At 41.4% G+C, this 24,847-nt stretch overlaps 2 protein-coding genes across 2 annotated transcripts; one reads left to right on the top strand and one right to left on the bottom strand.

Annotated features, from left to right (window-relative positions):
- Positions 1 to 218: 218 nt before the first annotated feature.
- Positions 219 to 9,167, top strand: POU1F1 (POU class 1 homeobox 1; the record flags this gene model as incomplete). Its single annotated transcript, XM_084226816.1, is given in 8 exon segments — positions 219 to 360; positions 2,975 to 3,006; positions 3,008 to 3,113; positions 4,026 to 4,139; positions 5,142 to 5,387; positions 6,944 to 7,108; positions 7,699 to 7,759; positions 8,954 to 9,167. Coding segments are annotated over 8 exon segments (1,080 nt in total).
- A 3,580-nt stretch (positions 9,168 to 12,747) lies between these two features.
- Positions 12,748 to 24,317, bottom strand: CHMP2B (charged multivesicular body protein 2B). Its single transcript, XM_084226079.1, has 6 exons — positions 24,169 to 24,317; positions 21,186 to 21,277; positions 18,070 to 18,264; positions 15,711 to 15,813; positions 14,669 to 14,775; positions 12,748 to 14,536 (listed from the first exon to the last, which is right to left on the bottom strand). Exons 1-6 carry the CDS (start codon positions 24,200 to 24,202, stop codon positions 14,423 to 14,425), a joined length of 645 nt encoding a protein of 214 aa, XP_084082205.1. The 5' UTR covers positions 24,203 to 24,317; the 3' UTR covers positions 12,748 to 14,422.
- Positions 24,318 to 24,847: the final 530 nt, after the last annotated feature.

Raw genomic sequence — 24,847 nt, 5'->3', positions numbered from 1 at the left:
GTACCAGGGTGGCAATATTGCTGGGAAAAGAACATTAAAATGGATAAAGGGATTTCCTAGTGGTATAAATACCTGCACACGACCTCCCTGTGCTCCGGAGCCCTCCTCTGTGTGTATATCCAGGTAAAATCCTGGAATAGAGTTTGAGGTGCCACTAATCCTGCAGGATCTGCTCTGGTAGAACACAGGACGGGCAGCTCTCTTGCCTCTAAGAGGGTATGAGCTGCCAAGCATTTGCTTCCTCAGACACCTTTGTGCCCTTGAATTCTGACTCTTCTCCCTCTCTGCCTCTGATAATGCATCACAGCGCTGCAGAGTGCCTGCAGGTCTCCAACCATACCACCAATGTTGTGTCTACAGGTACTTTTTGAAAATACTCTTGCTGTCATTTGTAATTTTTGGGTGTAGATGAGTTCATTGAGTTCTCAGTGTTTAAAGTGTTCAGTGTCAGTGTTATGTATGATTGGGACTGTGCCAAAGTAGAGGCAATTTCACAAAACTCTGCATATGAGTGAATCAGGGAAAGCACAAATAATAGTGTTTTAGCTAAAAATGTAATTTTCTCTAAGTTTGTGACAAGATTAGACTCAAATATGCTGCCAGCTTAGAACAGGTTCAAACACTCTTTGGTATTACCATAGTCTTCAATGACAACTGTCATGTAAATTAATTCAAAGGTTGTTTATTATTTAAAATATTATAAATTACCTTAAATAGGAAATAGATTTAAAAGATCTCAAGTGTAAATAAAGCTTGGGGGGAGTTTTAAACAAGGAAAAGCATTGCTTTGCAAGGCATACTGCAAACTGAATCAACACTAAGGTTTGAGTGTGGTGTTCAAAATGGATAGGAGAAACCTTGCCATTATTTTCGAATCTTGTATGTTTGTGTATATAATCCAATATAGATGCATTTCAATATTAGGACTATTTAATCACTAAATATCTGAGCCAAAGAGAGTTTTCTTGCAGTGTTAATACTGCAGAGGTGGGATTCTGGAATTCAGGAATTGTTGATAGAAAACCTTCAGGGAAAGAAAAAGAAATAGTTGATTTATTTGAAATTACAGTAATATTAGGATTTCATTTGGAGTCTTAACAAGAAAGCAGATTTTTCTGGACAAGCATTGGTAATAAAGCATTTTAATGAAAAGAAAAAGCATGTATGTAGCGAAAATGGGTTATCAGTAACAGAAAACAGGATCATCTTATACATTAAGCAAGAGGCTCGAAATATCCCAGTACAACTGTGGGTTAGCAATAGTGGCAGGGAATAGGAGAATTTAAATTTTGTATGAGGTCAAATTTATGTGTCTGTATCCCAGCAGTATTTTCTAGGTTCATCTGACTTGTAATGGAAAGGACACGATGAGGGCTGGCCCAAAGCATCTGCTCACTTGCCACAGGTTTTGGTATTTGTATCTGCCACCCAAGGACAATTGCCACTGCAGTCAGTGGAAATTTTGATTGTAGGATCACATCCAGAAGATGATCCTGTGAAAAAACGACCCTGGGAAAGCAGAAACAGAGGGTGGTGACTATAATGACTCAAGATTTACAAATTTCATTCATAGATTAAGGAATTGTCATAAAAAGTGCCACTGAGTGCACATGAGGAGAATTTGTGTACAATATGATGGGGAAAGAATTTTGAATAACAACTTATTTTAAATGTCAAAAGTTTTAAAAATGGATGTAACAATTCTTCATCACAGGAAAGGTGAAAATGCTTCCGTTCAAATACTATGCCGTGTCGTTCAGCTGATGTTCTGCAGTATCCTCAACACTTTAACTGCTATTATTTCATTTAAATAGCATCATACTCACTATTTAATTTTAAATCATTATTAGCAAATCAAAAATTGTATTTTCACGCATAAAAGTTATGGTATGTGGATTATGAAATAGTGGAAAAATGCAACCTATAAAGGCTCTGATCTTGACAGAAAGATTGAATTGCCGTACATGCATTACAGTTATTAACCCAATCTTCATTTTCACTGCATCTACATTAGTATAATTATGTTTGTCTTAGTAGATTTTATATCTGTGCAAGTATATTTAAACAGGACACTTTACTGTTATGATTACTGTTGTGAAACCCAAATATTCTAATCCCTAATTAAATAGACTGTTTTGAACAACAGGAATGTGTTCTTTAAAATGTGGTCTTACGTATATGAATGTTCATGAACATTAATTTTTAATATTCTGTTTTATTGCAGTTGTTAGAGGGGGCAGTACATGCATTTTTATTCCCACTTATACATGAGAAACAGCCATATCTCTATATTGCATCCAGCAAAAAATGGTCTCATTCTTCAGGCACTGGCTATTACTGAGCACAGACCTGAAATACCCATGTGAAAAGACTAGAGATAAATTAACAGTGTGCTTGTTAGTGCTGGTGATAGAAAATGTTTATTTAGGCCTGGCTTCAGAAGAACCCAGAATATACCATCTTGTTTCTCTACTACCTTGCCAAAGCACTCTGAAATGCTTTTTGTTGCTTGGCGCTCAAGGAATTGTGATTTTTGGACACGTCAAAGCAAATGTCCCAAACTGCTGCCTTTGGAAACCCAGACCTTCATTCGCTGTGGGGTTTGCTCGACAGTGAAGGCAATTTCCCGGGACCTTAGAATTAGTTTTTGTGTGAGATTGGATGAATCAGTGTGTGGAAGTTGAGTGAGGAGAGGAACTGGTCTCCCCTTAAGACTGCAATGCTGTTCCTGCTCAGCACTTTGTGCAAGCTGGGTTATGACATAGATTATACCAAAAGCAGCTCATCAAGGGGCAGCACAACAATTCCTAGCCCTGCCTCAGAGGATGCCCCACTGTTTCTTGTGGCAGCTCTCCCTGTTAACCCGATGGCTGTGACCCTGTGTTAAACCCTCACAGAAGAAGCTACAACTGCACAGAAGGCGCTGCCTGCCTCACCCTTAAAGGCTGTGTCTTGAATCTTGAATTCTTACGAGTCCCACCTGTTTTCTCTTTGCTCCCAACTCGTGCTTGGCTGTGCCGCGACGACGCCGGGACGCGCTTGGCCAGGCTTGCACTACTCCGTGCCCTCCTGCCACTATGGGAATCAGCCTTCCACCTACGGGGTGATGGCAGGTAAGGGGCAGACCCTCAGCTGGGTGAGCTGTCAGAGTGTGGATCTTATCCAGCTGTCCTTCAGAGGCACCAATCCAAGACAATCGTTTGAAGGAGATGGGATTTGGATTGAGGGGCTAGAACAAGGGTTAGGAAATGAGTGCCCGGAGTTCCCCAAACCTCTGCATCTCTTGTGGAATCACTCTGTATCTTAGGTCTCCCTACAAGGCTGGGAAAGTCCTGCTCTTTTTGCACACCCCTAGCCACTTCTCCTGGTGATTATCACTTTTTGAGGGACCAGAAGTGACATACCCAACACACCTGGGTATGACCAGTGCCTGGGCTGATGAAGCCCTGGCTGGAGCTATAAAATAAAATGATGGTATAATGAAGGGATAGGTGAATTCAGCAGGCAGATCAGCCATGTGATCATGGATTTTTACACTCATGAATGCATGCTAGCATTCTGCTCATTCTTCCCTGTCCCAGGCTCAGTAAGAGTGAGGAGAGTGAGGTATTTTTGTTCTGTGCAAGTTTACATAGCAGTCAATGAGATAATGACATGAACCAAGTTGACATAAACATCCAGGAAATAACTGGGACTTGGAAATAATCCAAAATCAAACTCAGAATTTTATTTCATTTAAGAATTAAGGAAATCCTAGAGTAAATCAGCATAGACTAACTAATATGTCTGGCAGAGTGTAGGCTTCCTTCATGGTATGCAAATTTTCAAATTCTTGTATTTCATCATGCGTTTCTGTGTTTTTTGAAAACATTTCTGGCATGGTCCTGGTCTCTGGGGAAAGTTAATAAGTAATAATAAATTATATTGCTTGGAAATTGGTTTTCTTTAATTCCAAAATAAATACATTTTTATTCTTCTCCTTTCTTTTCTTATTTTCATCTTCTTTCCTTACTTTATTTTCTTAGGCATCAAGCCTGCAACTCCAGAGATGCTCTCAGCAAGTCTCTCCCAGACTCGCATCTTACAGACATGCAGCATGCCCCACCCCAACGTGGTAAATGGTGTCAGCACCTTGCAAAGCAAGTCCCTCTTCTTTTAAAGCATTTTTCATTGTTTTTTGAGAATTTTTTTTTGGTGGTTATCTTGTGTGGAGTGTATTAAATAGTTCTGTGGGGTTAGAACCTCTAACTCTGATGGGAGTAATTGGGGCAGTGAAGAAAAACCTAACTCTAATAAATGGAGCCAGCAGTGGGAGGTTAATCAAGTTCTGAGTTCTTTGACACAGTTTTGTGTAGTTTAGAAAATTGGGAAGGATGACCTGAGAACCTGGAATTTACTGGCTGCTCCAGATACACTGAGGAGTGTTAATATTTCTCCAGTAATTCCCCCCATGCCTCCCTCAGGTCAGAGACTTTAGTTCTATGTACAATATCTAGGGAAAAATCAGCCCTCACTCTGAACTGCATCTCCTTGTTAAGTCTGACATTTGGGAACAAAAGGTAGTGAAAGATAGTTCTGTTTTATCCTTGAGCAATTTCTTTTTTGAAGGATCATTCTGAATGAGTTCTGGGGTTTTTTTTTTGGTTTTTTTTTTTTTTTCTTTAAGCTCTTACCTGTGTACTTTCCTCATTTCCTCAAAGAAATTCTGTGCTGCAGCTAAGCCAAGATAGTATCTTGTCTGAGCACCAAATGACATCTACATGGAAGTTTTCTTTGTACCAGAAAATAGAGACTGGCAAATTTTAGGTGACTCAGAATGATGCAGATCCATCGCTCTTGTGCCACTTAAGTCCAGCTTAGAGCACGGATTTTTATTTGTGTAAGCTTAGGCCATTTGCCTCTTATTTAAGTGCTTCACAGTTTGCAAAGTGATAGGATGGCTGTGGCCGGTGAAAGGGGCTGTTGATAGGTTTCCGTGTGCTGGGACATAGAAGAGAAAACACATCCCAGGAAACTCTAACTCCTGGATTCTCTCACGTGTATTATAGAATTAAAATGGCAGGCAGGGGTGGCGAGGGGAGGTTGTTACAGTGCAGCAGCAGAGAACCAGTGCAATGAGCTCTCTCTCTGGCCTTGCCCAGGTGGCCTGACGCCCTGCCTGTACAAGTTCCCGGAGCACGCCCTGGGTGCCAGCTCCTGTGCCCTGGGCCACGGCTTCGCTGCCCTGCCCCAGCCCCTGCTCACGGACGAGCCCGCGGCCGCGGACTTCAAGCAGGAGTTCCGCAGGAAGAGCAAGCCCGCGGAGGAGCCCGTGGACATGGACTCCCCCGAAATCAGGGAGCTGGAGAAATTCGCCAACGAGTTCAAGCTGCGGAGAATCAAGCTGGGTACGTGCTTGGTGTCCACGAACACAAGGGTGGAAGAGTCCAGGGAAAGCCCAGTTATTTCTGAGTGTTTTATGGTCTGGCCTCTGCTGTTGTCTCATCATAACTCCAATCCTGCCTTGCCCTGAAAAACCTCCTCCATTCCTAGAGGAATTAATGAACGTCAGCTTTTAGTTTGCAGAAAGGGACCTCCTACTTTCTTGCCCTTGAAGTTTCTCTGCATTTAACACAAATAATTTTTTCTGTTCAATAAATTACATTCAGTGCCAGATGCAATATTTTACACAGCCCCAAATTATCTGCAACTTAGGGCAGGTAGCCCTCATAACCATCTAACCTCCCATACCCATTCTTTTCCCCACAGACTGTTTAATCTGAGGGTCTGTTGTCATTTCAGTATACACTGATGACATCCATGGGAAATCCTTCACACCAGTAGGAAGCTGCCATTCCTGGTTTGTTTTTTTTTTTGTGCCACAACACAGTTGGGAAGCAATTGATTTCTTTGTTGCTGTGAAATAACTGCTGAGGACAAAGGTGGGCTGAGCCCTGTCATTCTTGGCATTATCACTTATAACACTGCATCAGAATTATAGGGAATCCTTTTATTTTCTAAATGTAAAAAATTAAAAGGTTATATAAAATAATAATTATATAAAATTATAAGGTTATATGGGGTATGTGTGCACTTTCTCAACAGCTAAAAAGCCAGTATGCTCAATTTGCAGTCTAAGTTGAAATAAAAGAAATTAAGGTTTAAAAAATTATTGCAAACTGGCCAATTTCCCTGTATATCCTTTATTTGATGTCAGCCACAGCGATGGAAAGTGTTTGCCAGGCCACACATAGTTAATCACTGCATAGAGTTTTTGAGGGAACAAAACTTCTGTTGGTGTAAGCAGATCACATGGAGCCTGTAGAATGGGAGAAATGCAATATGCACAGGAAAAATAATCTGAGTTTGGGCTTTACAAGACAAAACAGGTTGTGGGGCTGAGAGACACAGGGTTAGTGCAATCAAAAAGGAGGTTAAAAGGTGCCTCATGGGACATGGAGTGCCTAAAGAGATCCTGCCTTATCCTGGCACCAAAGCAGAAAAGGAGGATGAGGATCCAATCCCCCAGCCATGGCAGATCCACATTCAGAGGAATAAGCAGGGAGCTGTTGAAGCAAAGTCAGACTCTGCATGGAAACTGCAGCATTCCTCTGATGACTTCAGCTTGGATGTTGCAAAAAATTACAGGAGACCGGCAGTGCCTCTAGGGATTATTGCTCCTGCACTGTCTACAGAAAGACATGGTGTGTCTGGATCCTTCTCAAATCCGTAACCCTGGAGTGTGAAACTCCACTAAATCAGTGTCCCACTGCACAGGAACCACCAGGAGACTGAGCATGGCTCTGAGGTGAGCTCAGCTGGCCAGAGACCTCCGCAGGAAGCTCAGCCTGAAGGTACTGCAGCACACACTGACCACGAGAGCCAGCAGCAAAGGGCTGAGCATCCCAAGGAAAGTAACCCTCCTAGAAAGCTTCAAAGTTGCTTTTTCCTCTGTTTCTGGCAGGTTATACCCAAACCAACGTTGGAGAAGCGCTGGCTGCTGTGCACGGCTCCGAGTTCAGCCAGACGACGATTTGCCGGTTTGAGAACTTGCAGCTGAGCTTCAAGAACGCGTGCAAACTGAAATCCATCCTGTCCAAGTGGCTGGAGGAAGCAGAACAAGTGGGAGGTAAGGAACTGATATCCTCTAAATATTGATTTGCACTTCAAGAAGAATCCCATGTAAATATTTTAGGGCTATTATATGTCTTCCGCAGACTAAAGGTTTTGTTTTACCAGCTTTAAATGCTGAGGTAAGCTTGTGTTAAAGTATAGTTATCTTTTTTTTGGATAAGCATGGAGGGGAAAAGTGAAATGCATGGAGTGTACAGAATAGCAGAAATATCTCTTGGGCTGCTGGAAGAAATTTCTTCTAGTCCCATCCCAGCAAAGCAGTTGCAGTCCTGTAGAGAGCCAGAGCAGGATCTGCAGGACAGCCCGTTTAGCAATGTACAGGGATTTTTCACTAGCAAAGGCCTTTTCCTTCTAACCATTTCTGCCTATAACCATTTATAACTGGAGGTAAAACAATGACCAACCATCCTAACAGTGGAAAGATCCTGTGTGTGATTCTCTTCTTATTCAGCAGCACTTTCTCTTGTGCTTTCTTCCTTCAAAGAAAGGAAGAGGAGGAAGAAGAAATTTTTTGTTTTCCAGTCCCTGTGGAATGTAACTGCCAGCTTTTATTGTTTGGCTGCTTCCTTTTTTTTTTTAATACAGCTTTGTACAATGAAAAAGTTGGAGTGAATGAACGGAAGAGGAAGCGCAGAACCACCATAAGGTAATAAATATTTAGATTATTACAGGTTAGAAACAATTTTGGCTAAGAAGCTTCTTTTTCTTCTGTCAAAATTGAAGTGCTTTTTTCTATTAATGAATATCTACATCTTGGGCTTCTAAAAGTTCCAATATTTGGAAATATTCTAGTGAAAAAAAGCCCAGCATGACCCTCCAGACCCCCAAGTAATTCCAAAGTATTATATTTCACACTTTGCTCAAAACCTAAGAAGTTGTTGTTCAAAAGTAATGATGTTTCTATACTTCTGTATGTGCAGAACACCATGCTATTAATTAGCCAGTTTTGTTAAACATTAGTAAATATTGAAAAACTGACCCGTAAATGAAAGACCAAGAGATGAAATAAGTAGAACTGGGGCTGATACTGTATTTCTGTAGCAAATACTTCCACCTCACTTCCAGAATAATGCATGAAGTGCCCTCTCGTGTCCAAAGAAATAACAGCTACTCCTGAAACTTCTGGATGCCTCCCAGTGGCACACAAGCATGTCACATGTGTGGTTTTTTGGAGTATGTAACAGAAACTGGAACCAAATTCTATCTGGAAATAAGAAAAAAATAATAGTATTAAATTATTCTGTTTAGTGAACCACTCAGTTTTGATCATTGCTGACTGAGGAACAGATGAGGGCAGACATTTGGAGAATGTGATGATGGTTAAAACAGCTGGCCATATAATCTCTGTGATTTCTAGGAATACTCTAGTGCTGTCTATAATTGGTGAGATGCAAAACACACAGTGTTTCCCAAATCTAAGTGATAAAGCTCTTCCTCTCTGTAAACCCAAATGATTTGGTACAACCAGGTAACACCACTGATGTGCATTTGCTGGGGCAGAAGAGTGGTCAGGCTTGTTCCAATTCCCTTGACCCCACTCGTAACTAGTTAGTAGCTGTGTCTCCTACATAATATCAAGAAGCACAAATATTTTATAATTAACACTGAAATTGCACTGAACTTTATGCTATTTTTGCCTCTCAATCACCCCATGCCAAAATTCTGTACGGTGTCACGCTGCTCGTGTCAGCAGAGAACTACAGAGTATTTTACTTCACATAGATGAAACAAGCCAAGTCACTGCCTTCAGTGTTGTTACTTGATCTTTCTCTTGAACTAGTGGTGAAAGCCTGAATGTACAGAAAAGTTTTTAAAGGTGAAATTTTACCCCTGTGTCCAGCATCGCTGCCAAAGAAGCCCTTGAGAGGCACTTTGGAGAACAAAGTAAGCCGTCTTCTCAGGAAATTATGAGGATGGCTGAGGGGCTCAATCTTGAGAAGGAAGTCGTGAGAGTTTGGTTTTGCAACAGAAGACAAAGGGAAAAAAGAGTGAAGACCAGTTTACACCAGAATGCCTTCAGTTCTATTATCAAGGAGCACCATGACTGCCGGTGAAGCCTTTCCACGTACACATGTGGGTTTCTCTTTTGCTTTTTGTAAATATTGTAAATACTGTGTTGTTAAAAAAGAGAAAAATCAGTAACCACTCATTGCTCCTACATGCTGCCAGCAGCTGTAGGGTGGGATGGATTTTGCTGTCATTAATTAAGGCACTGTGAGCTCACCAGGACAGAGGTGTCACTGCTCTTACTGTGTGCTCTGTCTCAGCCTGACATTTGACTGCCTTGACCCGGTGTCAAGTGGAAGTGGCTTGGATAATTCTTGTTATCAAAGGTAATTCTTGCTAATTTGTTATGTGCCTCAAAGCTTGGTTTGGGTAGGCTTAGCTATAAAAACAGGAATACAATTTATCTGACCTTAGGACTTTGTGGTCTGAGGGGAAGAAAGAGAGTTATTTGGGGTTTTATTACATTGGTCTTTCTCTGCATTGTACTTTCTTCTGATTAAAACCATGTGTGGACATACTTACACCAGAGATGGTGTGTTAAGCTAAAAAGTATACAAAAGAAGAATTTATTGCACTGCACATTCCCCCTCTATTACACCCCACTAATTGAAAATAATCCCTTATTTGTCACCCTGTAGCCTAGAGATAATCGAGGGGAAAAAATACCAGGGCCAGAGCTCCACCTATCAGGCAGGCACTGAGAAAACTAAATTAATGACTGTAGTAGTCACCAGGGATAGATTATCCAGCCATCTCATCAGCCCTGCTCATTGTTATGGGAATTAGCCCATTACCATATAAGTATTTTGACTGTTTTCCCAGGACTGAAATTAAGTGACTACACGCAAGTAGTACTGGCCAGATGCATTTTATTTTTCCATAAAACAAACCTGATGATTTAGAAAATGTCTATATAATAGGCCCAGAGAAAGCCAGAGGAGTTTAATGTTCAAGACCACTTAGAAGCAGCATGTACAAGTTAAGTGCTCACTCTCCAGTGTACATTAAATTATCTCTGATACTTATTACAGTGACCGTAAGCATATTCAACAATGGAAACCAGGCTCCTGGATTTCTAAAAAACCACATTTTTATGGATGAATGCACCACTCTAAGCCCTTAGCTGAGAAGAAAACTTCAATTTAATAACTCAAAGGGGACAAACTGTGGCTATGTACTCCCTTCAGGCTGCTTTCATCACTAGCATAGCTCACCCACTATAGCAGAGACCAAGGTCCATACTTTTATCCACCACAGGTTACCAGCAGGTCATGAACTTTACAAAAAAAGTTCATCTGAGAGGATCAGCACTCAGCATGCACTGGTGTACCTTTCATGTGATGTGGTCAAATGTTATGCATGCTGAAATCACTATCTGGTATATAAAAACTTTATTTAAATTCTAAATTATTTTCTTAATTATAAAAGGCTTCCTAGAAATGCTATCAGCCTGTACTTCCCAACCTCCTCATCCAATAAAGTATTCCTATGCTTTTGGCACTCCAGGCAATGGTTTGTATCTCTGTTTTGGCAACACTTGACTCTTTTTTAGCTGTGTGTTATGCTGCAGGGTATTTTAGAATGCTCTAACAGATAGTTCCAGGGCAGTCTCGCTGTAAGGTGGTGGTCTCTTGCCACTCAAAAAGTCTCACAAGTGAGAGCTAATTGCAGTAACAGAGTAGAATAAAATGAAAGGCGACACATAACAAAATTGTCTTGCAAAGGAATGACAAAAGGCCAACTGGGGGAAGCAGCCCCTATTTAAGCACACCTACCTGCTGCCACAGAAATACAAACAAATTAGAATTATTTAAAGAAGAAAAGCTGGATGAAATAAATCTCAACTACTGCAGCTGGAGCTTTACTTACTGAAAGTGGCAATTAATTTTTTTTTTCTCTAGGAACAACTTAATTACCACCAATTACTCTTGATTGGGGTGGGGTGGGAGGACCCAACCTGCATATAAGGCAGGATTTCCAAGGAGCAGCTCTATAAACCTGCAGGAGTTTAGTTGGCCATTCAGCCAAGCTGGGCCGTGCTGTTTTTGATATATTTGTGGGGTTTTTTTCTTGCTCTTCTTTTCCCATGGTAACTTTAGGCAAGGTGTTAAAACCACACTAGAGGGCAAAACAAGGTGTTATCACAAGGTTTAAATCTGAGGTTCAGCTGTCTCTGAAGAACTGTGATGTGCTGAGCCCTCGTGTGAAGGACACAACTGACCAGGCACAGGCCAAGCTGCTGAGCAAAGGTAAGGTGAATAACTTGAAGTGTCTCTCTCCTACTCAATGGGTGTGCATTGAATGGTTTTATTATAGTGAGTATAGAACGCTTTTATTGTAGTGTTTAGACAAGTAGTTATCATTTATGATCCAAAATTGTTCTTAAAACTAATAGTTAATTTAGTTTATCAATGTGATCAGTTGCATCTTAGCAATAGAGACTGCTCAATTATGAACTGTAGTAAAAAGCTGATGGAGGCAGGCTGTTCACCTTCCTGCCTAATATAAGAACTAGGAGTAAATAGAGGAAGATGGAAAGAAGCTTAAAACAAAACAAAGTGGTGGTTTTTAACATGCTTGGGAAAAAAAAATCTGTGGAAAAAAACATGTGGGTGCCAGAAGTTCCTTTGTATGGAGAAGTTCTCAGACGAGGAAGCCACTTAAAGCTGGGGTGTGTAGAACTTGCACAGGGCTCTGGATGTACTTTATTTTTGAAACAGAGATTGGAAGAATATTAAGGGAGGAGGCATCATCGATGCTCATTGTGTTCTCGTTGCTCCCCTGGGAATTGCTTCTGGGCCCTTGATGAATAGGGCTCTGGGTAGAGCCATTTTTAGGTGTGTGCACAACTGTGTCATTGCTCCCAGATAGAGACTCGGATCCAGTTCCTATTTAGGTGTTAGCAAGGATAAAGGAGGGAAAGGATTGAGTAGTTTCACTGTTTGTTTTTTTTTTTAAGTCACTCAATGTGATTTAAAAGGAATTTGTACCTAAGCAGGAGGTGCAGTTTTTTTTAGACTGACCCAACATACTGACCATAATTGCAGACACATAACAAGCTTGCAAACCTACAGCACTTCCCACTCTGCTACCAAAGATTTTTACACAGGTTACAGCTGCAGGATTGAAAAGGCAACTTGTAAAAAACCCCAGGATTGATACTGACACCAGCCCTAGTTCAGCAGTTATAATGGCACCAAAAAAGCAATACCTGTCTTCCTATTCCTCAAAGACCCAGAGGAAAGAACTAATTATGGAATTATGCCCAATTTTGGCAGTTATTAAAAGGATCGACTGCACAGCTCATTCAGAAAGGATACAAGCCTTGGTGTTCAACCAAACTACAACCAACCACTAACATTTTATCCCTGGGTTCACATTATGATTTCTCTTTCAATACCACAGAGCAGTACTTGGGAGTGAGGTTCCAGACAAGAGAATGAAAACTTGAATGAGTCTTTTCTAAATGTTAAATCAAAGGCCCACAAGCAACTACAATAAATATGATGGTGCTTTATCAAAGCAAGTCAAAGGAATATTTATCAGAGCTCACAGAAAAAGCCCAGTAAGAGACAGATGTGTAAGACTAACCCTACAGAGGACAAAGTCATTGTGGGATAAAAAGCCTTTTATTAGATTTTTACAAAATAACTCGTAAAAAAAAATCACCCCATATTGGATATATGCAATATATTAACTTACACACTCCTACCCACTACCTGACAGATTCAGTTTTGCATTATTTCTTTGAAAGAGAAACACCTGCAATTCTAGGCCTAAAACCTGAGGAAGGCTCTCCTATGAGTTCTCTTTGCTGACTTCAGTCCTAAACAGTAGATGGTGCAACAACAGCAGATTCACTGAGGTTTCCTGCTACACTCTGCCTAGCAGCAAAGTCTCTTTATGAGGTTTGTTCCCCTCCAATTTTCCTGGTTTTGCTTTTGGGAGGTATTTTGATTTTCTCTTTTTAAAGCCAAGATGATTGCTGTTTCTGTTCAATGAGCAGCACCACCAAATCAACACTGAGGGGTAAATATATCCAGCAGAGTTAGGGCTGAGGAATATCACACCATCCAGGAAGTAATAACTGGGAACTGCATTCTCATTTAGTCTATTTCAAGTATCAACAGTTCTTATTCCTTAGCACAATGCATATTCCACATAAAGCTAGAATTGTGTTGATGCAGTTCAGAGACCATAGAAAAACCTTCACAGAACCAGAATGCTTTTATTATAGTGTTTAGACAAGTAGTTATCATTTATGATCCAAAATTGTTCTCAAAACTAATATTTAAATTTAGTTTATCAATGTGATCAGTTGCATCTTAGCAAACAATACAATTATGCAGTTATCTTCCATTAAGAAGTACTGTAAAATATATACAAATGTTGCTTCAGGCAAATGTCCTTTTTTCAAGTGCACAAGTTGCATTTTCTGAATGAGTGCATCTCTCCACTTCAGCACTGAGTCCCATCAAGTGTACAGAGAGGTCTCACCAAAGCATTTTGTAAAACCATCTTAATTATTAAGTTTACTCACTTTTTGAAGACTCCTTCTGAAAGAAAATCACAAAGGTACAAGATTTATATACATAAAGGCACAGCAATTCTGTTGAAACCAGCTATGTTACAGTACAATAAAGTTCAATCAGTGCCTTTCATGCAACAAATTTCACTAACAAATGTAACTCCTCTTCCAGAAAAATTAACTGCACAAGGAGTGTATCCTTCCTTTCTGGTAAGAAGAGTAACAAGCTATTATTTCATCAGCTCAAAAGGAATTTCAAAGAAATACATAAAATGCTTTTTCTTTCTGCCTAAATTAGCTAGACATTCAAAGCTATTTCTCATGGAAAAAAGTTTCCAACTGAGAGCCAAGGTGAAGTTTCATTTGTGCTAAGAGATGAAAGACTAAATGTTTCTCTAATGATGGTTTTGTAAAAATGACAAATATTACATAGATGCTGTCCTAGGAAGTGGCATGACCAGCCACAGAATAGCCAGTTCTAGAGACAGATCAGGAACAGAGATGGAAGAAAACTTTGAATCCAAAGGACAGATCTGGATCGGGTGCAAGTGAATTTATTGTTAGAACTACACCCCTGGTTGGTCCAGAGTCAAAAAGACTCCATGCAATGGATGAAAAAAAAATGTACTTTTCTCTGCAAATTGATCTTCAAGTTGTCATTTCTGAGACTTCAGGGTTCTCCTAGAAATCAGTTGCATTGAAAGAGTGTTTGCACTTTGCATGTGTGTAGGTGAGCACCCAGCAGGCAGACTCTGAACTGGATGGGTGGATGGGTTAATCCACGCCCAAGGCTTTGAGCTGGCGCTCGATCTCCTCATCTGATATGGTGGCGGCGCTCGATGCCGATGCAGAGGGCAAACCTCTGGCAGCTGAGGGAGCTTTGGCCATCTGGAAGGAGACACAAGTTTTCTTCAGTCAGAATAATGCAGGTTAGGACAAGCTGACTTTTAGAATAAATTATTTTTTAAAAATGGGGAATGCAGGGGAAAAAGCACATGAGCTGTGCAAAAATAGCCATACCTTGCCAGAGATTTCAATCCCGATCTCGTCAAGCACTTGATTAACAATATCTTGGGTTTCTTCCTCTTCATCAGAAGCATCAAAAATATCATCCAGAGTATCATTAACTTAGAAGAAAAAAAAAATCCAGATTGCATTAAGCAAAACGGTGACTAACATGACCTAGTACCATCTTCCTCCAATCCCAGAACACATCAGTAACCACGGTGTAAGATACCAGCAGAAGGCACCTGGGTGTTAGAGAGGCTTTCTTAACTCTGCCTTGCAAAGCCTGTGAGCACAGCCAGGGCAACATCAGGGTAAGGTATGGCTGTTTTTTATAAAATGTTCAATTCCACCAAGAGTTCAGCTGCTCTATATCCCCCCACATTAGGTTTTAACATTTCTGCAAAACAGGTATAGTTTCATAAAAATCCCCTTCCTCTCCTCTTCCTCCAAGCACGTTGCCAAGTTGTTAACTACTCAGGTAACTTGTGTGCAGTTGAGGTGTTTCCATATTGGTTTGAGTCCATGCTACTTAATATGACCAACAGGGCAGGGATTGGGATGGGGAGAAGAGTGTGAGCAACACCAGGAATTAGCTGACAGTGAAACACATAGATGCAGGACAAGGAGTTTGCTGCCTCCCCAAAAGTTGTTTGTGGCTTAGTTTAAGAAAAAGGAGACAGAACCATATCATAACACCATGTGCAGAAAGCTGAGATTATCAGTATCTAAATTAAGGCAAAATTTCAAGTCCCCCTATCAGTTATGCCATCAAGGCCTTGAATGGGTATCAAACCTTCTTCCCCCCACAGAATGTTTCTTCTAAGAATATGAATAATGTTTTGCAGAAGATGGGAAGGAACAGATTCTACATTTAATACCTAGAGCTTCTAAAAAGTCTAAGGCTCAGCATTCCTACTGAGACATACATTATTTTGTTTGCTCTACATTTTTGCTGTCAGTCTCATTAACTATAGAAATAAACTTCAAACATGAGTGTTTTTAGGCTGGTTGTCCCCTGCCAAGAGAAGCCAGTCCCCTGCAGTGCAGAACTTACTCATCTCTTCAGTCATTTCCATCTTCATGTTTTCCTTCTGGAAATTCTGCATAGTTTGTAGTGTCTTTTGCGGATCCATTTTCTTATTAACTGCTTGCATTGTCTATTAATATGGAAAAAACTCTTAAATCATACAATGAGACATTAGTAAATATCAGTGCATTCATTAAGAAAAGTGTTTTAATCCAAATTTCACTTTCTTTGTCTCTCTACATCCCATGAGAACATTAGGTAAGTGACAGATCAATAGTACAGGCCTGCACTTATTAAGAAATATTGCTATCTAGTGTCCTAACAGACAAGACTTTTAAATGTGTGCATCTCTCTTGCACCATGACCCTCCCCTGGCCTTGTATTAGGACCAGTCCAACTGATCTGAATGAAAAGAATGGAGAACATTTCTTAACTTGAAGGCTACACATATTAAAGAAGTAAATGGCTGCAGGTTCTTATTTAGAAACCACCACTGGAGGACAGGCCTTAAATTGTTTCTTGATGTTACAATTTAATGGAAAAAGTACTTTTCTGTAAAAAGAAAATAACCAAGTGTTGAGGAAGTACTTGTTTAGGGTGCACCTGTGTGATGGGTGGAGATCTTGCTGTGACAGTGAAATAAACTTCACCCATTTTACTGCCTTGGTAGGCACTGCTGTGGGGTACTTCCCTCTTTCCTAAAAGGCAAGTTACTGTGGGAAATCAGAATCTAAATATAGACATAAGCAATTCAAATGTAAAATTTAACCATCTTTCTTTGAGAAGATAAAAGACTTGGTTAATTAAAAGAGATGGTATCAAGCCACTACAGGCTTCACAGAAGGGCTTCTGCCTTCATGTCTGAGTTTCTTCCAGGTGATAATGTACTGTGATACTAATGTTACTTGAATTGCAAAGACTGTGCTTATGGTCACATTATTTGAATTTAAGAAGTTTTTCTGGACTTGGAACATGCTGGTATAAATGGACATCAAAACTATCTGCACTGATAGAAAGTCTACATATCTTCAGAAAATAAGGGTCAGATGCATGAAAAAAAATCAGGTAACTAAACTGGACTGTACTATGTTCAAAATTAGCAACATATATGCTAAGAAGTATACTGAAAGTATACATACTTGAAAGCTTTGCATTCATTTATTTGCCTTGCTTGTTAAGGCAACTGATCCCATACATTTTTCACTAATGGTTTTATGAGATTAACAATTCTTTAAGCTTCCCATGTCGATAAGAAAAAATATTCACTTTAAAAGTGATCAAAAGAATTTAAGACCTTTCTCTCCAATAATGTTACAGAAATAGTACATACAACTACCTGCTGTTTAAAAATAGTTTAAAATTTTTTTTCCTACTGACCTAATCTTCCTAACTACTCCAGTGACTTTGGTTTTGAGAAATTTAATCCAAGATCTGTCACAGATAAAAACACGTCACCCATGTAATAATTAAAAAGCAAGACTAACTTGTTCACGAGTGCTGTTGTAAGAATACTGAGTAAGGTGTTGAACCTGATCAGTGAGACCAGTCCAATTTGTAAATTTGCTGCAGAGCCACAGCTCTGTATCACTGGCTGGCTGGAATCTGCCCTCATGCTGTGTCTGAAAGGCACCTGACCACCAAGCCTTTGTGGTAATTCCTTTCTGCAGAGAATTGCATTGCTGTGTTTAACTGGAGTTAACTTGGACTGGGATCAAAGCCCAGCTTGGTCTGCAGTGATGCATACTAATTCTGCACCTTGAGCTGAACAGTCCTTGTCAAAAGCCAAATCCCTCTTTATCAATTCAGGGAAATAGGGGAAAGTTCACACCTAACTTGGAAAACTGAGATTTTTCGCTGTTTTATGAGATGAGATTTGGGAGGAAACTTAATGCAATTCTCTTTCCTGAGACAGCACAGAGAGAATGACAGTGAACTCCAGATCAGATTTTTTTAGGAATTTTAGATCCAAAGCAATAACCTACTTTTTTCAAAAGCCATAAAGCTATTGTGACACAGTGCCTTGATTTCTAGATGAATCATGCCCTATTTTTTCCCAGTAAAAACTGCTTGTGACAATAAATACAGGCAAGACACTGTAACAGCAGGGTTTGGGTTTTTTAATGTACTAAAAGAGTTCATTCACTGGTATTAGTTTATTTTTATCATGTAAAGATTTGACAGATGTCTAGCCCAAGAAAGTATGTCAGTGCTATATGGATAGATTGACCAAACAAAGGTGTAACAATATAAATCCAAATTATGTTTCCCTACTGTATCCTCACCACCCCTGTGCAGTGAGTTTTAGCCCTACAATTACCCAAAATAACAGAATTTTTGCAACCATATTCTCCATTTGAATATAAAAGAGTATCTTGTGGTGCCTTACTTTGGCTGTAGCTGACATAGCTCCTGCCATCTTCATCTGGGAGTTCATGACCTTGGTTTGAGTGGACATGGAAGTGACTTTGGAGCTCACAGCATAGGTTCGGTTCTTCTGCTTCCGCAGCTGCACCAGCTGCTTTGCCAGCACTTTGCAGGCCTCTTTGTTACCAGTCTTAGCCATTTTCTTGATTTCCAGTTCCTGTGAAAAAAGGTGTGAGATTAACTCCACAGAATTTCCATTCACGCAAAGACTATAATTAAGCCTTACCGCTAATAATTAAATTCAAAATTAACTAGTCTCTTGAATCTTTTAAGACATTTGAGTAATATAAATAGCTTCTTGCTTTTTTAACAAGGCTGTTTAGCAGAATCAATGTCATGCTGGTAGGATTTAACTGCAAAGAAAAAAACTCAATGAAACTGAATTATAGTGTGGTAGCACATGGTTCCCCCAAAGACTTCAATTTCTGCATGATGTCGCATTCACTTCTATGTGCACATTTGATTCTGTATCTGGATAAGCAGCCATACTTCAAAAAAAGCCCCCAAAAGTGAAGGAATTATAATGTCCAGTCAACTACTGGTGCCATGGCTCAAATCACCTTTGATTTCCTGCAATCAAACAACATCACCCATGTAAGAAATGGAGAGTTCTTTTCAATGCTTTTTCAGCCTCAAGAGAACCTCACAGCCTTTTTGAGGAAGAAGTAGATAAAATTAGATTACCAATAATGATGTTAGTTAGATGACCAGTAATTATAGGCTCTTCACCCTTATAATTTAGCTGGACTTAAATCACAATAAAAACAGCATAATTTAACATGTGCTTATGCTGTGAGAAAGACGCTTCTGTCTTAGAAAACCAAACCCAAACCCCAATCTGTCAATTAAAAGAGAAATAACAATCTGTTTAGCCCAGAGGTACCAGGAAAAAGCCTGGCACAAATAATCTTGTCAGCTGGGACTCTTCCAAGTGTGCCTTCTGATTTGTGACATGGTAATATAAAAATTGCAACAACTTTTTCCTTTACAGCCTTTCTAAGCAGGTCCTGCCACAGTGGCTCAGTTTTCTGCAGATGTCCATTTTGATTTTTACCACTAAGTAAAAGCAGCTTTTAAAGACCAGCTTTCTCCTGGATTTTTCAGGATAATGTGACTGCTATAGGTATGCAGTTGCTTCATTTTATGTGCACTGATAATCCAGAAAACTGCACTTATAAGAAGCTATGAAAAGATAAATTCTAGTCCCCAGGACATGCAGAACAGTCACCTTTAAAGGCAGATGTAAACTGGCCCACTGCACCACCCTGACTACCAGAAAAGTTCACAGTTAGGTTTAGGCCAGAGATGGCTCTGGCACAAAATACCCTCTGCAGATTCACAATTTCTTAAGGGTGTGTCATACACACTATTTTTAATCCAGGAAGGTACAGAGTGGCAATGAAGCAGCATGAGACTGTTCAAACCTTAGAGGCCTGAAATAGAAGTAAAGCTGTGCTCTTTGAAAGTAGCTCACAGAAGCCACAAAAATTCCTATAACATCACCAGAATATTATTTCCTTTTTTTTTTTTTTTTTTTTGTATCTAAAATATTGTGAAGGCTGGAGGGATTAGTCTGCACCCCATATTTTAACAGCAAATGTTTGAAAATAGGGATTTTCTCAGTAAGTTGAAAGACCAACACAGCTTTTATAACCTGATTTTTTCAAAGCAAAATTTATTGCTAAATCACTGCAGATAATCCATCTGCAGAAATCAAACCCTATGTACAGATGATTTTATTCCTAATTAAAAAGAATTTGGGTAAATTTGGTAATTTGGTGTACATTATCTGCTTTTGAGAGGTCTGGGGCAAGCTTATTGAAGTTAGTCATGTTCTTCTGGGGAAAAAAAATCAAAATTCGTATAGTTATATCAGGTTACTGAACTGAAACAGAACTGTCTGCATACATTAAGGTATTTTTAGCTGTAGAAATAATATAACTGCATAACTTGGTTTTCTCAGAGTAGTACCTTAAAATTAAGGGTGGGGGGGGGAAGTCTTTATAGAGAAATCACATAATGAAATGTTTTGAGATTAACTGATAAGCCTCTGATCCTTCTTCACCTGATCTGACACTGAAAATTAATATTCATTGTCCATTGCTACTCTCATTCCAGCAGCAAATTGTAACTTTTTCAAAGACATATTTCACTGCTCCTTTCTTCTCCTCAGAAATCCAACACTTCTGAAACCACTAAGTGTGGTAAATAATCAACACTTCAGCCTGAATAGCCACTAAAATTAAGGTTATTTCCATATTTGGAATATTTCATACTGGAAAAAAAGCCTTATTTATGAGCAACCTACTATATTTTACACATCCAAGGCTTTCAGAAACAGTTTCTCTGATCTTTTAGTTTATTATTCCCAGCTCTTGGTATTCATGCAACCTGCTGCCATGAACCACCACCTCAATAGCTGCTGGAACAGGCTGGATTTGCACAGCTTTTCCCACAGTCTGAGCATTCTTCATGCATCAAACCCCACCATCTGGCACATCCATTTCTCCTCTTATAGTGCCACACAGGTGCAGCATTCAGCCACTGTGTACTTGAAAGCTCACACACAGTAAGTTCTGAATACATCTTAATTTAGGCAAAAAGTCCTACTATTATCAGCTAATTTTAGAGAAGCTCTGTCTGAATGAAAAGAACAACTCTAGGGTTACTCATGATACCCTGTGGTTTTTCAAGTACTCTCTCCCACTGGACAGTCATGGTAACACGTGATAGCACTTCTACTTCTCTTAATTTTTCCACAAGACAAGTGATTTACAAACCTTTTAGAAAAAAAAACCTTTTGAAGGACAGAGAATGCCGGGAATTGTAGGAAAACCCGATGTGGTTATTTTATCTAAACACATTGTTTCAGGATTTTCCTATGTCAAAGGCTGAGAATCACTTTTAGACAGTAAATATTCTCCAACACAATTTTAACTGAGAAATGAAAAGGGGAAGACAACTGGTTTTAGTATTTATTTCATTATTATGCATTCATTGGTATCTTTAAAATCTTGAAAGTTTTTTATTGCGTGTGTGTGTTTTAAAGAGCAAAATCAAGTTCCCTGTCATACTTACCAGTTGTTTTTCCTGTTTTTCAAGTGCTGCTCTATCTCTGCTTATAGCCCTCTGTGTACCTCTTAACTCTCGATTTTGCTCCTTTATTATATCTGGAAAGAAAACATTGATAGCTGGGCAAAGTTTTTCAATACTCCATAAACATCTGCTAAGCACCCTGCAGACATGCAGCATTTTTAACACCTCCCTTTGTTCAGAGTGAAGTTTCAGCATTTCAGATACAGAAAATATTAACAAAATACAATTTGGTATATCACAAGATCATTCTATCAGCAGTGTGGGCTATATCCTGTTAAAAACAAAGCTGTTTTACCTTTACCTAGGATGTTACTTTACACCACAACCACAGCAAGAGCCTTAATCCCACAGCAAGACATCTGTACACACACTTTCCTGCAAATCCAGCACTAACTCGGCAATATCTAGGTCACTGCAATCCCACCGCTCTTCCCCCAGCCAGGCCTAAATGCAACAGGTAGGGCAGCTGAAGGAGCCTTGAATTATGAGATGTCAGATCAGGTGAGGAATTCCCAGCTCCATAAAACAGTGACAATAATCCCAGGTGCAAGTCCTGGATCCTGCTCTTCTCTGTCCTTATTCTGCTCTGGAGGAGCTTCGTCTCCTCTACATCTGTGTAGCCCTTCTTCAAGTCAGTCTATAAAGCAACATTTTCAATTGTTTGAACATTTTCAATTAGGAGATGCTTAAGAATAGTAATGTAGGAAAGTGGAGGCCTTTAGCACAAATTTCAGTTTACTGACAACTGATGTAGCGAGCAAAGCTTGAACACTGTCTGTCAGGTGAAACCCATCCATCCTTATAGGAGTTCTGTGCACAGTACTATTAAAAATTATATACTGATAACATCCTCTTATTAAAGAAAGTATTATTTACAGTCTAGGCATCAATCATGCTAGCTGCAACTAAGTTTTGACAGGATTTACAGCACGTGCTTGGGTGTGATTCACCTGGGCAAAGGCAGAGCAGGACGTCTGTGTGTGACTCAGCATCCTCTGACCTTTGTAGAGGGAAGCAGTTATTATGGAAGAGAGATTCACCTACTCCTATTCTATGTCTGTGCTTTGGGTGGGAGTTTGAAAGGAGAAGACTGTCACATAAACTTTCTTTAGAGCTCATGAAGGATTAACTATTGACTCACAGGCCAACCTTTTCATTTTTTAAGGTTTGAGGCAATTTTTTTACAAACAGCAAGAAGCATTCATGTTTTTCCTTCCCAAAGCCAGAAATACTGTAAAGCATCCATTGCTGGAATTATTTCAATGTTAATGGGTTTGAATCAGAACAAAATCCCAAACCTTTTGTGGTATTTTAAAGACAGGATATACATTTCCTCTTCTAACCTTGCTGGAGATTGCCCAGTCCTTGGGCAAAGAAATATATCCTTAAAAACCCAGTGTGAAAATGACACCTGTTTTTATAATGCTACTATTGCTGTGAGTACTACAGAAAGAGCATCCTTGGGAGATGCAGACTTTTCAGTGGACAATAACTAAGAACTGAAAGATGGCACGGAATATAACTGCATTCTTCACACTGGCAAAACAGCAGAGAAAATAATTCTGAAAATGCTACAGGCAAGTAATTTTGAAGGTAGATAAATGTATATTACTTGCACTGCTGCACTTGGTGAAATTGAAAGAAAAAGCTTAATAGCTACATACAAGACTGGCTTTCCTAACTACACTACTTAAAAAAAAAATCCTTGGTATAGTGAGCTGGAGAGGTAGGAACTTCAAGGTGACAGCAAAGAAGAGTAGTTAGGAGACAATAAGGGTAAGCAGGATGCTTATTTCTGTAGTTTCTGATCCCCCACAATAGCTTCAGCTAAGGGTGGCAATAACCTGGAAACAACTATCTGCAGTTATGAACTGTTTAATTTGTTTTTAGAAGGGAAGGCCAAGATGAGAACTTGGTTCTTGTTTGTTTCTGATAACCGAGGAAAATTCCCAGCTACCAGAGCAGACAGAATACGACAGGTTATTCTGAGGTAAGTCTTATGCCATTAGCCACTCCTGTGTGTCACACTGTCGTCACACACACACCAGGGCAAGGAGGAAGCATTCCTTAAAACAGGCTGGACAAGAGATATCCAACAGCGCTTGACCCGACTGCTGCAATCCTTTCTTGGTCATGGCAGCTTAATGCCAGCTCCCGTTCTCAGGTGGTGCATGTAAAATGGGGAGAGCCAGGTGGGACCAGTGCGTGTTCCCCGCGGTGACACACAATTGGTTGATGTGCAGCGTCATTTTTTGCGAGCCCTTTTCAAACGCCGACCCACCGGCTCTGACACGGGGCACCCAACACACCAGAGAGCCAGACCGGGGGCTCGCCAACCCTGGGCCACGACAACGGGGAGAGCCGAGCATCGCCCAGCGGCCTGCCGGCAGCTAAGGCGTCCTTTGGGGCTTTATTTGAGGATGGTTATTCCTGCTGAAGTTTAATCGTTTTCACGCCAGCCTGGCTACAAAGAACCAACACCAAGTTGTTTCCACAGCGGCGCGGCGGCGGCTCCCGCAGCCGGGACGTGGCTCCGCACAGCGGCACCGCTCGCGTCCCGGCTCCCCCTGGGCCCCAGCAACTCCTGCCGGGCCTGTTTTGTGTCCCTCGCCGCCACCGAGCGATGCTGCTCCTCCTCCTCCCTCACCCACGGCCCGCGATGGCGGAGCCCGGCTCCCACCCCTCCCGGAGCGCCAGGAATCCTCGGCCCCGCCGTGCCAGGGCCGGCCCGGCCCGGGGGCTCTCCCCGAGCGCCGCCGGTGAGTCACGGCGGGCGGGCCGGGGCCTCCGGCTCCGCTCCTGCGAGCTCCCGCTCCGCCGGGACGCGGGGCCCGAGGCCGCGACCCCCGCCGGGCTCCCGTTGCCCCGGAGCCCAGCCGGGACCAGCCCCGCACCCGGGGCCGTGCGAGGGCTGGGGGCGGCCGCTGCCGGGGGCGCGGCGGGGCCTCCCCGGGCGCCCACTCACCGTCCACGGTCTTCTTCTTGAAGAGCGAGGCCATGGCGGCAGCCGGACCCCCCCAGCCGCCTCGGCGGGCTCCTGTCGCCTCCTGCTCCGGTGACCAGGAAGCGGCCGGGCCGCGATCGCCCGCCCGGCTCCGCCTCCCGGCGCCGAGGGGCGGGCGGGGGCCGGGCCGGGGCTCCGCGCTGCGCCCGCCCACCCTGCGGGGCCCGGCCGGGGCTGGCCCCGGGGAGGCGCGGCTGGCATGGGCTGAGGGAGCGGCTGCGGGCGCGGCTTCCCTTCCTCGCTGTGAGGTGTTTTTGTCTGTACGCCCCGGTTTGGGCACGCCGAGCCGCGGGAGAGGCGCTGCGGGACCGGCCCGGCCGTCCTGGGAGCGAGCCAGGACGGGGCGGGGATGTAGGGGCTCGCCGCTCCCGCTTGGTGCCTTGGCTTCTCTTGTACTCTTTAAAGAGAGTAATTTACTTCTTGTAATCTCTAATGATTGAAATGAAAACATATCAGAAGTTAATTCGGCAGTGTGGTGCTCTCCGGGCTTGCCGCTTGGTTTCCTGTAAACACTGGTCTCGTTGGAAATAGCAAGTTTTCACTGGTTTTCATGAGCCCCTTTAGGTATTTTTTACTGGCTGAAATCCAGATCATGTGTACGTAGGTGCTATGGGAATTCAGCGAGCTTCTATAAGGAAAC

Source organism: Fringilla coelebs (genome assembly GCF_963513975.1).
Source record: "Fringilla coelebs genome assembly, chromosome: 2".
Classification (NCBI taxonomy): Eukaryota; Metazoa; Chordata; class Aves; order Passeriformes; family Fringillidae; genus Fringilla; species Fringilla coelebs.
Note: the sequence above shows the minus strand (reverse complement) of the source record. Positions and strands in the feature narration are given on the sequence as shown.

Coding starts and splice junctions, on each gene's coding strand:
- CHMP2B (XM_084226079.1), bottom strand. CDS start 24,202: ATGGCCTCGCTCTTCAAGAAGAAGACCGTGGACG. Junction 14,776..15,710: donor GGAAATGACTGAAGAGATGA/GTAAGTTCTGCA, acceptor TTTTCTTCTAAG/TTAATGATACTCTGGATGAT. Junction 14,537..14,668: donor GGATTGAAATCTCTGGCAAG/GTATGGCTATTT, acceptor GTCTCCTTCCAG/ATGGCCAAAGCTCCCTCAGC.